The sequence below is a fragment of the Centruroides vittatus genome, unplaced genomic scaffold, assembly GCF_030686945.1.
Source record: "Centruroides vittatus isolate TY-2023 unplaced genomic scaffold, ASM3068694v2 scaffold_769, whole genome shotgun sequence".
NCBI lineage: Eukaryota > Metazoa > Arthropoda > Arachnida > Scorpiones > Buthidae > Centruroides > Centruroides vittatus.
This window is the reverse complement of record NW_027122717.1, coordinates 4699099-4715343: the sequence shown is the minus strand read 5'-3', so window position 1 is coordinate 4715343 and position 16245 is coordinate 4699099. Positions and strand designations below refer to the sequence as shown.

The following is a 16245-nucleotide window of genomic DNA, read 5'->3' as shown; positions in this document are numbered from 1 at the left end:
CAAAACACTGGCAACGGACAAAAAGGAAGAACTTGGTAATATAAATAAATAAATATACAAAAATAAATAAAAACAAAAAAGATAGAACATGGTAATAAAAATAAATATACAATAAAATCGTTATAGTGGGAATAAGAAGTAAAAGATGAAAAATAAAAAATAAAAAATAAAAATGATTCCACTGGTGTTACTTTTAAAAAGAATGGCAGAATTATCGAGGAATGATGCCAAAACAAGCTAAGACAAGCCTACGAGTTCTTGATATATTTCTTAACTACGAATTTCCAAGCTGTTGGTAGGCTGTCAGCGTCCCTCGCATTTATGCATGCCTCTTCCAACTTGCTTTTATAGATTTCAATTTTTTCTGCGGTACTCGCTAACGTTGGAGAGCTCAAGGGTTTTACAATATCCGCTTCCTCCCATTTAATTACCGAGCCTTGGGTCTGCGCGTATTGCGAAAGTACTGTTGCGTTGGATCCTTTCCTGACGTCATACTTGTGCTCTTTAAGTCTTTTCCCTAAACTTCTTGTTGTGACTCCTATGTAATCTTTTTCGATACCTAGTTCAGCGTTCTCGTACGGGATTTTGTATACTCCTGCTCTATCTTCCTTCCTAAAGCGATCTTTATCATTCCTTAAGATTGTATATAGGTTCGGAGCTCTTTTTAGAACCATTCTGGTCTCCTTGCGGTTTGCAATTTCTTTCATAATGCCTTTTGAATTCTTGTTGTAAGTAAACTTTGTGATTTTACTGGGAACGTATTTTGAACCTCTTGTTGTGCCCATCTTATACTTTTTAACTAATCCTGCTATTGTGCCTTTCTTATATCCTAGGGATTCGGCCACTTGCGTGATTCTGTCTATTTCCTTATTTCTATTGATAACGTTGTCACAATGGGTATAGGCCCTTCTGATAAGAGCTCGGAATGCTGCCAGCTTGTAATGGTACGGGTCATTAGAATGCGATGGAATATAAAGTGGGCTGTGTGTTGGTTTTACGTACACGCTGGTGGAAAAATGCCCTTCTTTGAACACAATATTAATGTCTAGAAAATGGATAGCAAGGGAACTCTTTTGTTCCATTTTCAATTTTAGGCCGTCATTGTTGTTGTTTACTCTTTCTACGAATTTGCCTATCATACTATTGTTCCTCCATACAATAAGAACATCATCCACGTATCTCTTGAAATATAATACATCCTTTTTAAAATCATACAGGACTTTTTTCTCCATTTTTCTAATGACCAGCTCGCACAATATTCCTGAGACCGGACTTCCCATTGGTACTCCCCGTTTTTGCCTGTACGCTTGGCCGTTGAAACTAAAGCAGGATTCATAACATATTAGATTGACCATTTCTGAAATCTCTTCGTTGTAACGTGCTAATTCCGGGTTTACGTCGAACAAGAACTCTAAGAGGGCTTCCTTGCAAGACTCGATTTTTACGGAAGGATACATGTTTTCATAATCAAAAACCGTCGCAACTTCCTCTTCCATTAATGATAAGTTTTGTATTTCCTCAACCACATTTGCAGGATCTTGTTTTGGCATCATTCCTCGATAATTCTGCCATTCTTTTTAAAAGTAACACCAGTGGAATCATTTTTATTTTTTATTTTTTATTTTTCATCTTTTACTTCTTATTCCCACTACAACGATTTTATTGTATATTTATTTTTATTACCATGTTCTATCTTTTTTGTTTTTATTTATTTTTGTATATTTATTTATTTATATTACCAAGTTCTTCCTTTTTGTCCGTTGCCAGTGTTTTGAATTTTTTCAAACAATTGTATTCTATTAATGGAACGACAATGTTCCTTTTTTTTCGAAAGTTATAACCTGAGGATGGCTTATTGAGTAAGCCGAAAACGTTTGTTTTTCTCAATAAAAATTATCTCAGCTATAAGTAGAAGGTGTCATTTTGTGAATTTAACTAATTATTGGCTGAGCTAGTATATGCTTTATGTCAAATTTCGTTAATTTACTTGTAGTAAGTAATCTTCAGCGCTTTATAGAACAGACGTTAGTTATCAACTAACGGCATCTGTTATATAGCATTTATAATTAGCAGCAATAAAACCATTTTTAAACTTATATAAAGTGCTTTAAATAATTTTATTGCTGTTAATTATAAAAAAATTTCATAAATCTGAATTCAAAATAAATACTTTTTAAAAGAAATTTCGTTTGTTTGAATTCAAAGACAATGAATTATTATTATTATTATTATTTTGCCATAAATAACAGAAATAATTTCAATTGTGATGTTTGTGACCTATATTCTTATCCTGGTAATTTACGTTATCATTTTTAAAATTTTCCAATTGTGATACTTTAACGTGGTAAAGTTTATTTGGGTTATTTTATACAACAGGTGTAGTGCTTGTTAACTGTGAAAAAGTAGGTGTAGAGACGACAATGGCGCTAGAAAAATATTTAAGTTATAATTTTTAAATGTTTATTAAACGATGAGGTTATTAATATATTTGCTGAAATGTTTTATTAGTAATTTCGTCTTCAAACTAATGAAAGACCAATTAAATTAAGAATACGAAGAATCCAAAACAAACAGCACATTTTATTAAATTTTCTAGTCTATTAAAGAAAATATTTTTTATAAAAACTTGCACCTATTTCTATATCATCATTTCTTTTATTTTTTTTAATTAAACACTTTTCTTTACTTTTTCTTATAAATAAATAAATAAAAAATATGTAATGAAATTGTGATAATCCGACTTTTCCCATATTTCGATCGTCATACTTGCTGAATAATTGTTATCATCTACTGCCTGAGAGAATTTCTCGACGGCAAAACTACACATTCCTGTGATCTGCTGACCTCTTGGCCGGACAATTTCCAAAGATTCCAACAAAAGAATTTAAAAGAACTGGGGAAGATATATATATATATATATATATTATAATTTATATATGAAATGGCTGCAGTAAGTATCAAATTGTAAAATATTCATAATTTTTTATTTACAGAATGATGTATTCCTTTGACTGTGACTTTAAACTTTTAATTTCGAAGTTGAGTTTTATTGTTTTTATCAAGAAATTTAAAAACTTTGAAATTTTAAATTAACTATAGACACTAATAACTTACTACAATATATTAAGAATCAGACCCATTCGCAGCTCTATGGCCTTTAAAAAATACGTATTGTGGTCCTGAAGCGAATTGAAAATAATATATTAAACTAAACAAAGTATTCGAAAAAACATTGTAAAGAGACACGTACTACCTCTCAGCCCAAACTAATTTGCTCCATTTACCTCCTGCCTGACGTCCCTTTTCAGAATTCTCGTATATTAAATTACACTTCAAATAATAAACAAAGACATATAAAATAAAAATTTTAAATATTTTCTGTAAGATCTTTCACGTTAACAATTAGAAAGCGATGAATTTTTGAAAAAAGTAAAAACTAATATTAAATTAAACTTGAATATTTTTCTACAACAACTACATTGTCTACTCTAATGCATCATCGTTAATAACATGTGTTTAATATTCTACATCGAGGAAAAATATCGTCTATATTTTGGAAAAATAATGAATATTTGGTAATTTAAGTCACCATAACTACCATAATATAGAGTATTATAACATCAAAGATACGCATTTTTAAAGGTTTTACTTATTCACATGATAAAAATAATTTATAAAAGTTAACTTTGTAATAACACGAAAGGTTATTTTCATTGAGAATTAAACATTTAAGTTATGTCAATTGAGTACATTCGCACTTAACTTTCCAAAATCAAGACATGAAAAATTAAAAATAAATTTATAATTCAATGATGATTAAACTATAATACACGATAAATCTTGTGTAATATAAACTACACTTTCAAGCATTTAATTATCTAAAACATTATCGGATTATCTTCACAATAGTATGACTTGTTGATGTTTTTATATTGGTTTGGAATTAATTTAATAAACCAAATTAAACTTTAGATTAAATTTTATTATTGTATAAAATAGATTTTGGAAGAAAAGTCACCGAATTAGTAAATTAATTATTTAAAATAAAAATGTTAGCCATTTTTAAACAAATAAATAATCAGAAAATGAAGTTGATGTTGTATGTTACACGTGTTGAAAATACGTGCAGCTGGTGTTTTCATACAGGAAAGTAGTATATAAGGGAAGTTCGAACAGACCTCTACTCAAATTTTTAACAGATTTACCGCAACGACGAAATTACAACATTACGTTATAAAACCTAACGTCCAGCACATTTTAATAGATTATAACGAGGTAAGTTCTCTGTTTTATCTTTCATTACCATAACAATATGCATGAAGAAAGCACATATTTTATCGTGTATTTAAAAGTAATTATTCACTTTTACTTGTACAAACTTAAATACAAGAAATGTTTACTTTCCAATTGTTAATTATAATAAGATTTTATATAAAAGATGACGTTATTTATCAAATGACTTCATCTATTATATAAAGCTTTAAAGCTAACAAGTAAATTAACGAAATTTAAATATTAATTATAATTTTATGACGTGTTTTGTTTTGTAAATGTTTAACACGTTATTTCCTAAGTGACTGTTTAGAATTGACAACACTATTTCCTTCTTTTTTCTTACACATTAAAAAATAATAAATAATAAAATAATTTGATGAATTCAATAATATATTTGAATTTCTTAATTTTAGTAATGCCATTTTTTAAAACAAAATGTTTATACAAATACAAATAAATATAGGGCTGTATTTTGAACAATTTTATAATTTTATAACAATTTTGAAACTTTACAGGAATATTTCTATACGTGGGGTATTCAGGTTATAAGACTTTGATAGTCAGGAGATCAAGGATAACGAAATAGAAGAGGTCTTCTGTTCTATATAGAGCGAGATCAAATTTAATTTAAATTTTACTCGTTATTAGCATTTGCAATTTTAGGTAGGAGTAAGTTTGTGGTATGAATGAGTTTTTAATGAAATTTTTTGAAACCCATTCTGACACTAAATATATTTTTCGCCTTCAATTATTAGTAATAATAACATAAAAATTATTGCTGAATGAAATCTCGTAATGATAGCGCTACACACCTGTTTAAAAATTATCAGGACGTTGGAAAGTCGTGCAGGAGCACTTGCTAGCTTTTATTCTTTTAGATACTTTCCAAGCATTTATTGCAATCAAAAAATTAAAAAAATTAATTAAATTCAAATTATATTTAAAAGCTAATAATATATATGAAAATCTAGATGAAATGTTTTAAACGTGTTTGGCATAAAAATATAATAGAGACGAACTCCGACAAATTGAAATCAATCACTAAAAGTACAGGCTCCTAAAGAAATAACGATATCTCACTTCGTAAATGCATATGATAAGCAATTACTCTTCCCATGATTAAATATTTGTTATTTTTTAGGTGATTTGAAATTGTAATTTTCCTGGTTAGATATCAGAAGATTATTCTCACGAAATAAAATACATACTTACAGAAATCTACGAGACGAAATGAAAACATCCGTGAATATGAGGCTTATGCTAGTGTTATTCGTGTTTGCTATCATTCTTTCTCCAATTGATTCTATGGACGTTTCGGCATTTAGACCTGCTGATCCGTATGATTATCTTAGGACGGCCGTTAATCTTTATTGTCGTAAGTATTCATAACAGGTTTCTGTAGGTATATTCATCTTTTAGTCATTAATTATTTTCCAGTATTTTGATTAAGCCTACAAAAATATAGTTTAAAATTAATGAAAATATATTTATCTCTCTAATTTTTTTTTCTTATTAGCATGGTCTTGTTGCAATCAAAGAGACTTTCGATTTTGCTTGGTTGAAAATCACCAGCAGATTGTAAGCTTTTAAACATTCCCAAATGTTTTATCAGAAAATAAATTTTCTAAACAATAATTTTATTACAATTCAATATGTAGATTCTGGATTTCGGTAAAAACTGTGTTCAACAACATTTAGGATTTTGCCAAACTGTAGAGAAATGTACCGATATAATATGTGAAAAGCGACTGACAAATGGACAAGTAATTAATTCGTGTTTCTGAACTTTGTATTAATTATTATTAATTTCATAAATTGATGATATTTCTATTAATAGGATTACGAGGAATTTATACAGTGTTACGCTAATGCTACATTTACCCACAGTTACGAAGATTCAAGTGTTTATCCGAAAATCAATGTAAGTACTATGCGATTAAATGGATTTACGTAAAATATTTTGAATAATTATTTCATTAACTATTGTATCAAAGCATTTGTTTCTAATTAGCAGTTTAATTTAATATTATGAAGTAAATTTGTAAAGTGAGATAGAAACATTCAGGAATAATTTATATTATTTATTTTACTTCAAAATTTCAAATTTACTTGACTCTACTTATTATACTAGCTGTTACCAGCGACTTCGCCCGCGCGGATTTTGCAAGCAAACACCATTTATATTCACTATTTCAACAACCATAGTAATTGTTATATAACACCTACCGCTGAGAATGATGAGAATCAAACGAATTGTTTTCAATTTGATCAATTTTCTGGAACATTTACAATCGTTCTATAATCGAACCAATATGCAATAACAACATAAGTTCGAACATTTGGTTAAAAAATCGAAATATATAAAAATATTTATAACAATGTCTGAAATGTCATCAATTTAATACCCCTAAGTACTCAATGAAGACTAAACGTAGTTAAAAACAAAAAATCGTATCTAAAATAGTACAGTAGAAGCCGTTCTTCAGATTAAGCCTTAATCTTATCCCTCTTTCCTCGGGAAGAAGAGGGAGAAGATTTGTTTCTGAATTAAAATTTTCCTTTTACTTTTCATTGTTTCTTTTATTATATCAAAAAGAAAGGGATAACATTGAGAATGAACGTACGTTGAATGCAACGTAACCCAGCGTCACGTTGATCATACCTTGCAAATAGTTGAATAATAAATTAGAAATCAGAGAAATTTTTATATTTTTAAGTTAATTACAAATTTTGGATTGAGTTTAAATTTTTGGTTGCATCATACGTTGTGTTAAAATATATCGTTAGGTATAACACTTTATTATTATTAAACTTACGATTTATTGAATTTGATTTCTGTTAATTCTAAGTAGAATGTTTTCTATTCAGATTTTATAAGATAATTGAAGTAAAACCTGGTCATGTGTTTGACGATGAACATCAAAATCAGTTTAAACCGTCCTCGAGATCCCCATTTTTTTAATGTGTCACTTCTACTTTTATTTTGAATGGAGTAAATTTGGCTTTTTAGTTTCTCGGTGTATAGAAAAGAATATGCGAAAGCAGTTCGGCCAAGTTTTCATCCAAAAAATATGGCCGGGTATAAACTATTTTTCATCATTCATTCCTTTCTCTAATTACTGTTTTAATATCAGGCTTTGTATTACGTCATACATCAGGGGTCCCCAACCTTTTTGTATATAAGAGCACGTTTTAGAATACCGGTCGGACGGCGGGCACCATTTATTTTTTCAAGGTGAATTTAGAATTGGACATAGTTAATAATACATACACATGATATACAAAAAACATTTAATTCCAAAAATGTAATTTAACATACAAAAATATTAACAATAATTTTTATAAAACAAGTAATTACTAAACAATGCATGCAAAATCTACAAAGTATAAAAATTCTTTATAAAAAAATGTAAATCTCAAAGTCAATGTGATTTTTGGCATTTCATTTCATTGGCCATTGCTTTGTAATTAGAAGAGTGTGATGTTATTCGTGCTCGTAAGCAATCATCAAGGTGTTCATCTGTAAGTCGTGATCTGTACTTTAATTTTATAATGTTCATTGTCGAAAACAATGATTCACACAAGTATGTGGAACCGAAAAACGATTTTATTTTATATTTTGCTTTTTTCAAGAATGTTTCTTTCAACTATATTCCAGAAATTCTCATCTGATAAAATGGATTTTAGGATAATGTCGTTCTGAAGATCCAAAATTTCTATCTCTACCCCTCCAGCCTACCCCCTCTGGAGAGACCCGGGATCAAATCCGATCGGGTCGAAAAATCCCCAGGAATTTTTCTGGATCGTCCAAGCGGATATGTCGGGCTCTGTTCCTCATCACCTGGCCGCCCAATTGTACGGTGGCCGAATACATAATGGGCTTGCTTAAAAAGGCCTTAGTGCCTACAGGGGGGGGAAGTTTAAAAAAGGAAAAGTTAAAATTGCTTAAAATATCTTTTAAAACAGAAAAACCTAAAACCAAATTGATGAAGGGGCATGATATATGCAAAATGCACAGATTAGTTTAATAAAGAAATGTCAGTCAACTTTCAAATTAAATAACTGTGGTTTGAGAAGTTCTTTGGAATAGAAAAATTATTATTATTTTTGTTCTACTTTTATTATTTAAGGATTAACATGTCTAGATTATAACAATAAGTATTAAAATTTTGTCACAAAAAAGAATATTTAAAAAAATTACTTCTACAGACACTTTCAATTTTTACTTAAAAATAGATATATTCATTTATTGTAAAGGAGACAAACAAAAATGTATTTAAAAAAAAGCATAATTTGAAAAACATAATAAAACAAATATTTGTTTTATGTGGGTCTGTAATTAATCAAAAACGACAAAACACCATTTTAAAGTGATTTTTATTCAAGTAATGTATTTATAAATAAAAATGTAGCCATGTCAAATTTATGTAACCCAAAAAGTAGCCAATGCGCCAAATGATATTTTTTACGCCAAACTAAAAAAAGGGTAGCCAAATTTGGGGCAAAGTGGCCAAATATGGCAACGCTGGATGACCTCCAGACAAATGTCTGCATTGTCACAGCAACAATAGAAACGGTCCGATTCATTTCATTTTAGGTATGGAAAATTTGGTTGGCGAAAATTTCGCGCGAGGCAAAAAGGAGATCGGTTTGTGCTTTTATCTGTGTTGGGTGCCATTTCTACTTTTGTGTGGTTAATCATTAAAAATGAAAAAACTTTTACATGGCATTTTATTGAAAACTGAAATATTTTTATTTTTATTGTGGTCGCACAGCAGCGGGCACACACAAAACGATCGGCGGGCGCTATGGTGCCCGCGGGCATAGGGTTGGGGACCCCTGTCATACATTATTCATTTGCATACATTCTGATTAAATTAAATTTTTATTTTTAGAATGCTTTTTAATTTGTATGCGCTGTTTAAATTCACGTTTATATGTATCAGTTTTTTTACGTAATATTTTAACCGCACCTCTATCGATTTGACAATTATTCATCATCGATTGTTTATACTATAGTGATTGAATCTATCTCAGTCTGACTGCCGCTTCCCGCTCTTTAGTTCGAATATTTAACACCCGATCTCTTTTACTAATGTAAAAACTAGGATTTTCACGCGTAGATTCCAGTATATACACCACCCTTTCTTCCTCTAATTCTGTGATATCTTTGGAATTCAGAATTACACGTAATTTTATAAATTTTATTATTTAAAGATGGAACTAAACTTTTATAAAATAGAACATTTTTCGAAAATATATTTTATGTATTGGATTTTAACGTATTTTTTATCTTCTTCCTGTTGTTTTACATTATACTTATATTTTTTAAATATATTCCTCGTAAATTTTTAAAAATTAATTTAGGAATAATGACTTATTGTCAATATTTTAATCCAAATTCTTAATTCCAAATTCCTGTTATTTGCATTTGTTTTTCTCGTGTATATCTTCTTTAGTTTATCAAATATGTTGTTTTCCCCCAATTTAATCGGAAAACAGGATATAAAACGAATTGTTTTATTTACGTTACAAGACGTTTTATACTTCCTAAAAGTAAAATATTTCTGACTATTGCTAATAGTTATGTCTAAATAATTTAACTTATTATTTTCTTCATTTTTCATTTCAAATTATTATTATGTATGTTATTCGCTATATTTAATATTACCTTATTACTAATTTTTAGGTTATTGTACACAATTAAGTAATCATCTGCTTAGCTGATACATAATTTAATGCCTTTAATATTATTTAACAATTAATAAAATTGCATCATCACCATTTTAGCTAGTTTTGGAACATTTTTGACTTCATACTGAGGTCATGTTTCTGTATGTAGTACTTGTCATGAATTTGGAAAAAATTATTTAATTAATTCAATGAATGAAATATCACGTAGTACCAACTGTTACAATGAGATGAATGAATGAGTTCGCGACACGTGACACTCCCAACATATGCTGTTCCTAATCACGTCACTGAAGTTTACCTGAAAAGTGTAAGGCCGGAGTCTATACAATCAACTAAACGATCCATTCTGGAAACTATCTTTAGAATTTAAGTGTTAAATAATGTTTATTCTGGATCCAAAATGATTAAGTAATTCAAATTATATCACGTCATAGTCTTTATCTCAAATTTTAGGCATTTCTATCTGATCTACCAGATGACCACCTTATACCACAATCGCCTTTCTTTCACAGAATGAATATAATTAATACAGTAATGCTTAAATTGTGTTTTCGTATAAATACAAACGATTAGATGATTGTATTTACACATTTTTGATCTTATACTTTACAAATTTCCGCGTTGCGCCATCTGCTAAGAGAGTTTATTTTAAAATAATTTTTATATTTTTCCTGCTTATATAAAGAAAAGCAAAATGCTTACTTTTGAAGGTAAAAGCGCCTTTCTAAATAAACAATCTGACCCCATTCGAAATGTCATGACTCCACCTCTATCTCCGGGCACGTTGCCTTTTATCTATTAAAATTTAATAGTATTTATGTCTCAAATACAGAAATAAACCTGCTAAGTCACAAAAGTCTTGGTTTATGCATACCTGAGTTAAATAGAAATAGTCTTCGACAGTCACAACACAGACAGACAGCATTACATACAAAAGTTTGTTCGAAATATTTTTACATCTTTCGGCTTTCTGGTGTGTGAAAACGTCGAGAAATGAAATTAAAAAACCCCGGTTTGAAACTTGATCGATCTCCCTACTTCCTCCATATTATATTAAAATTTTAAAATGTAAGAGCTGAAAATCTTTTCCATCACTCTGTTTGGTTAAGATATTTAAATGAAACAAATCTTGCAAAATTCATGAGATATGTTATTTGAATAATTAATTATATAAAATTAATATAAATATATATATAATATAATTAATTATATATAATTATAGTGAATAATATATATATAATTAATTATATATATATATAAATCTTGCAAAATCATGAGATATGTTATTTGAATAATTAATTATATAAAATTAATATAAATATATATTAATATAATTAATTATATATAATTATAGTGAATAATATTTATATTTATATAATATAAATAAACATGAAGTTTAAATTAGTTTATATTAGTCTACCTGTATACATATATTTTTTTGATAAATAAATAATTATATATATATTTTTTCTTTTAGGAATGCCTGGAAAATATAATTAAATGTTTATAAAACTAAATTTCTTCGATTTATTTTCGTTGACAATTTATTGAAGAATTGCATTTAAATGATCTTTAAATTTCTTATTTGATGTATAACAAATTGGTGTAGGTTAATTATATCGCTGCATAAATTTACATATTAAATTCTGAATTGATTCAAATTGTAGAATTGTATTAAGTTTCTGATGATTCATGATTTGCTTAAATAAAGTATTTTAATAACTTGACTTTTGTTCATTTTGTTCATTCAAAATGCTGACATGGGTGTCACGTGCAAAGGATTTAATACACACAAAAAATATTTACATGTAATCGTTGATTTATTTTGATTAATAATATAAATTCTTTCGAACTTTTAATAAATTAGAAATAATGATTTAATTAAAAATTTGGAAATTGTATTGTAACTTTCAAATTGCAACCTTTATATTCCCACTGTTTCTATTCGTGTTTCTTAAATTTCTAGAACGGAGATCAGTGCCGCCTGTAGACTATAAAGAAGGGGGCACAAGCTCTAATAAATGCATCGTACGTACTGTACATTGTACAAGAAGATATTTGTATAGGCCTATATTTATATAATTAACTGCGTTAAGTAATGGATAACTGCATGTATACACATATATATATCTGTTGTACATAAAGGTGTATATATATATTTATACAGGTATTCCTTGATTAACGCAGTTAAATTGATGCTACCGCGTTTATCAGAGTCGGGTTAATTAAATACAGCGGTACCTTGGTTCTCGACCGAACAATCACAACTTCTAGAACAAATTTTCGGTTAATGACAAATATTTTTATTTTAATTTTGTCATCAGTAAAAAGTTTTCTGTAATAAAAATGAATAACTAATTTAAAAATAAAATGAATGCTTTCTTGGAAAATAAGAAAATGGCAACCCGACGACAAAGGGGTCCCGCGCCCCAAGTGCCCCCCTTTTGGCGCCCAAGGTACAGGCGCCCATAACAGAGAAAAATAGATGAAAATCAATATCAGATGTAGAAAACTTTTAGTTTAGTGGTTCCGATGAACTATGTACAACCATTCGCTCCTGGACCGGAAATCACGTAAGTTGTATTGAATATTTTTGCGGGAACGGGGTTAGATAGATGACAGGCATGACTCGATTGTTATCGGGAGAAGTGTGATGTAGAAGAGCAAAACACCATTAAAATCCTCACGAGATACGGAAAGCTTTATTGCCGAATACCACGATTAACGATATACGAAGGTATTCCGGTCTTAACCGGAAATGCCGTGATTTTTTAAAACTCAATACATTATTAAAATTTTAGTCTCGCACTGTGGCAATGTCGCAATTAGTAATTGCTTGTTTTCAGTTACGTTATTTAAAACGATTTTTTTAATTAAAAATGATCTTCATTTATATTTTATTTCGCACTCAATGGTGCGTTGTTGTTTGACTTCATAAACTGACAAACCGAGCAAATTTATTCTTGTCCTTTCTTTATATTAGTTACAATTAACGCAAACACAAAAATCTCTTTTATTCCTTATTCTCGAATAATTAAACAGTTCCCATTCGAGGTAAAACAATGTTTTCGCGAATGATTTTACAGACTGCCATGTCATTAGCATGTTCAGTCTTAGAATTTCTTTAAAAAGCCAAGAAAATGTTGCATTTTAGAAAAATCTAAGCGGACTTGAAATCCAGCAATACTTTTTCTTCCATATTTTCCCTTTTTTACGACAAGGAGTGATAATACACGGATTAAGGTGTGTCTCCGTACCACGAATGCTGCTCTGCAAAGTAACACAAGCATTTTGTGGTGGTTCGACCTACATTCTTATTATATATTAAATATGCTATTTACGTTAAGTAATAAAGGTTTATACGACGATCCAGTTGCATCGTCTGATTAATGGACGAACCAGTACTGTCGCCACAGTGACATTTATCTACATTATACAGTAAGAATCTAGGTGTGATTAATAAGTTAATCTATCCACATAAGTTAGTTTTCGCTATATGGCTAGGCTTTTCCTTTAAAAACAGGGGGAAAAATAAATTACTTTATTATTTGCTGTTTACATTAATATTATAATAAGTTAACTATAAATATATTTTACCATTATCCTGGGTAAGCACAAAAGTTTTCATGAGGAATAGCTTTAAAACTTGGCTCTGAAGAAAACGAAGTATAGAATCGTAGTATTTTATATCATGAGTCATTGCAGTGACTCTGCGCCAAGTAAGAAGGTCACTGACTGATTATATATAGAGGAATCAGAGTTGCTGATTTTTGGGTATCGATTTCTTTGTCCTCAAACGCCTGTAGTAATTCGGAATATCTCGTTCAGAAGACAATTGTTTTCATACATAGTGAGCAAAATTTGAGATTATTCTATGAAAGAATTGCCGAAATATAAGCAATCCAAAAGTACAAAACTCGCCAAGAAAAAAATAAATAAACAGTATTTTATTCTTTACTGCATCCGGTACTGCATTGTCTCGCAAAGAAAAAAACTACTGGGTCTAAGAAGCTCAATTTTTAACTTACGTCTCTCTCGATATCAATGAGGTACTGGCGAAACTACCGAATCGATAGGTCAAAGTTTACGGGGTTTCTCATAGAGCTGGTTTAATTTTATCGCTTAATTTTACGCTCGTAGTGATAAAATCGCGTCAAAATGAATGCTTTTTATTTAAAAGTCAGAATCCAGAATAACAAAAATCTTAAATTTATGCAAATGAAAACTTTTATAACGATTTTATTAAACGATGTTTGAAAAATGTCCGACATCAGAGCCGACAAGAGAAGAATGATGAGGTAAAATTCTTCGGGCCCGGCATTGACAGGGACCGGACATGATCTCACAAGTTGATTTTTTACGCGCTAGTTACTACTAAATCACTATATGGATATGAAATGTTTAACAATAACCATTGTTTTTTATTTTTCAAAATGTTATCTATACTAATATATAAAGCAACAGTGTTCGTTTGCTAGAGGTAATCTCGGAATATATTGAACCGATTTTTAATTTCTTTCGTTATTGTACAGCTTATTCCTTCCACATGAGCGTAGGCTATATATTACTTTTATATTAAGAAAAGAAAATATACGAGAACAATGTTTTTATAGAGACATTCCTCTGGCCTCAACGTTTATTTGTTCCGTTTCAAAGAAATGGACAAAATATAGAAAATTAAAGCAATTAGTTTGCAGAGAAAATTAAAAGTATTGAACACCTGCATCTTCTCCGCATGCTGTATGCCTGTGAGACATGGGTAATAACAGAAGATATGGAAAGCATTGTTACAGAAAGATCTTACAAATAGGATGAATGCAAAGTCACAAACGAAGAACTTTATAATAGAATATATATGAAAAAGAATCTCTTACAAAAAATTATACAACAAAAAACTGTGGACGCATTACAAGAATAAATGAAAACAGAAAAATAGACTAGTCTATGGTATTTTGAATGGATCTAACAAAAGATGCAGACCATATAAAGAATGAATTAATGACATGAAGAAGTGGTGTGGAGCGAATGTACAGGAATTGAGAAAGTTGGCGATGGATAGAGAGAAATGGAAGAAAATAGTGGAAAAGGCATCAGACACCAACGGACAATGAGCTCAGGGTTAATGATAACGATGATTCAAGTCAATCTTTTTCACTACTTAGTGGGCTTTTTTAAAATTATCTTATATTTTCAGTTTCGATTTTCATTCGTGAAGTTCGGAATTAGCCTCTAGACGCTGAGTGAGCATTAATTTTAAATTATGCCGCTGCGACAAACATCGGCAATAGCCGGAGTTAGTTTTGTATTTTCTGGTCATAAGTAAAAATTACGAATGCTTTATTTGTAATTACTATTAGTTAAAAATGAAAGTAAGTCAAATTTTTAGAGTGACATCTTACTTATAAATGAATGATTTCTCCATTAACAAAAATACGATAATATTTAGAACGGAATGCTCTAACTCGTAACATTATAAGGTGGAAGAATGCATAGAATAAAATAAAATATAAGGCGACTTAAAAGTCGATATTTTCTCAGTTTAAAAATGCTTCTGTAAACCTTTTCTTGATACGAACTTCTACAATTCCAAAGTTACGTCAGATCTCTAAACATGAAATCATAATACAGTGAAACCTCTATTAACGGACACTCTCGGATAGCAGACATCTCTTCTTAACGGACATTTGTACAATCCCAGACCCTTTAAATAAGACATCTATTATATTTACTTCTAAACAGAGGTGTGGGTGCGTCGGGAGGTGGACGGAGTCGCACCTCCTTTTTCTCGGCTAACAGGTCGGGGAGACCTGCCCACGGTCAAGATGGCGGGTCGGATTCGTTACGCGAGTGGAGGAAGTTGATGGGTTTAACGATGGAGCGGCGGCAGCGATACTCGAATAAAAGACATTACGAACGTATAAAAACAACAACAAGTTTATTAAGACTAAAGCTACAGTTACAATTAGGGGCGAGCTACCGTCGCCCAAGTTCGGATACGCGGAGGGAGAGTTTACATGAATTTGGGGAGGTCATATCTCGTGATCCGGGTCGGTCTTTTCTCTAGGTCAAAGTATCCTCGGCAAGGTATTCCTTCGTTCGACGTCGGGTTCCCTCGGGACTTGGGACGCACACACACTGTCTAATCGACACTAAGTAACCGACCGACCCCCTTTCCCTCTATCGTCGCCCTTTTATCTACTCGATCACGTTCCTCTCCTCCACCAACCAGCACTATTCGGATTTTGTTCCTCATGATTCAGTTTTTTCTCCGTGGGA

The 16245-nt window shown here is 30.2% G+C and overlaps 2 protein-coding genes across 2 annotated transcripts; one reads left to right on the top strand and one right to left on the bottom strand.

Moving 5' to 3' along the window:
* Nucleotides 1-248: 248 nt before the first annotated feature.
* Nucleotides 249-1550, bottom strand: LOC136989852 (uncharacterized). The gene has a single exon (XM_067288134.1). The coding sequence runs from the start codon at nucleotides 1548-1550 to the stop codon at nucleotides 249-251; it is 1302 nt and encodes a 433-aa protein (XP_067144235.1).
* Nucleotides 1551-4173: 2623 nt separating this feature from the next.
* LOC136989818 (uncharacterized) lies at nucleotides 4174-11696 on the top strand. The gene is made up of 6 exons (XM_067288093.1): nucleotides 4174-4275; nucleotides 5490-5650; nucleotides 5792-5853; nucleotides 5934-6038; nucleotides 6113-6196; nucleotides 11447-11696. The coding sequence occupies exons 2-6, from the start codon at nucleotides 5506-5508 to the stop codon at nucleotides 11477-11479; spliced, it is 429 nt and encodes a 142-aa protein (XP_067144194.1). The 5' UTR covers nucleotides 4174-4275; nucleotides 5490-5505; the 3' UTR covers nucleotides 11480-11696.
* The last annotated feature ends 4549 nt before the right edge of the window (nucleotides 11697-16245 follow it).

Bases quoted from the DNA above. Each gene is read 5' to 3' on its own strand.
- LOC136989818 (XM_067288093.1), top strand. From the start codon at position 5,506: ATGAAAACATCCGTGAATATGAGGCTTATGCTAGTGTTATTCGTGTTT. The intron at 5,651-5,791 runs GTAAGTATTCAT...TTTTCTTATTAG, and splicing joins GGCCGTTAATCTTTATTGTC to CATGGTCTTGTTGCAATCAA. The intron at 6,197-11,446 runs GTAAGTACTATG...TTTTTCTTTTAG, and splicing joins GTGTTTATCCGAAAATCAAT to GAATGCCTGGAAAATATAAT.
- LOC136989852 (XM_067288134.1), bottom strand. From the start codon at position 1,550: ATGCCAAAACAAGATCCTGCAAATGTGGTTGAGGAAATACAAAACTTA.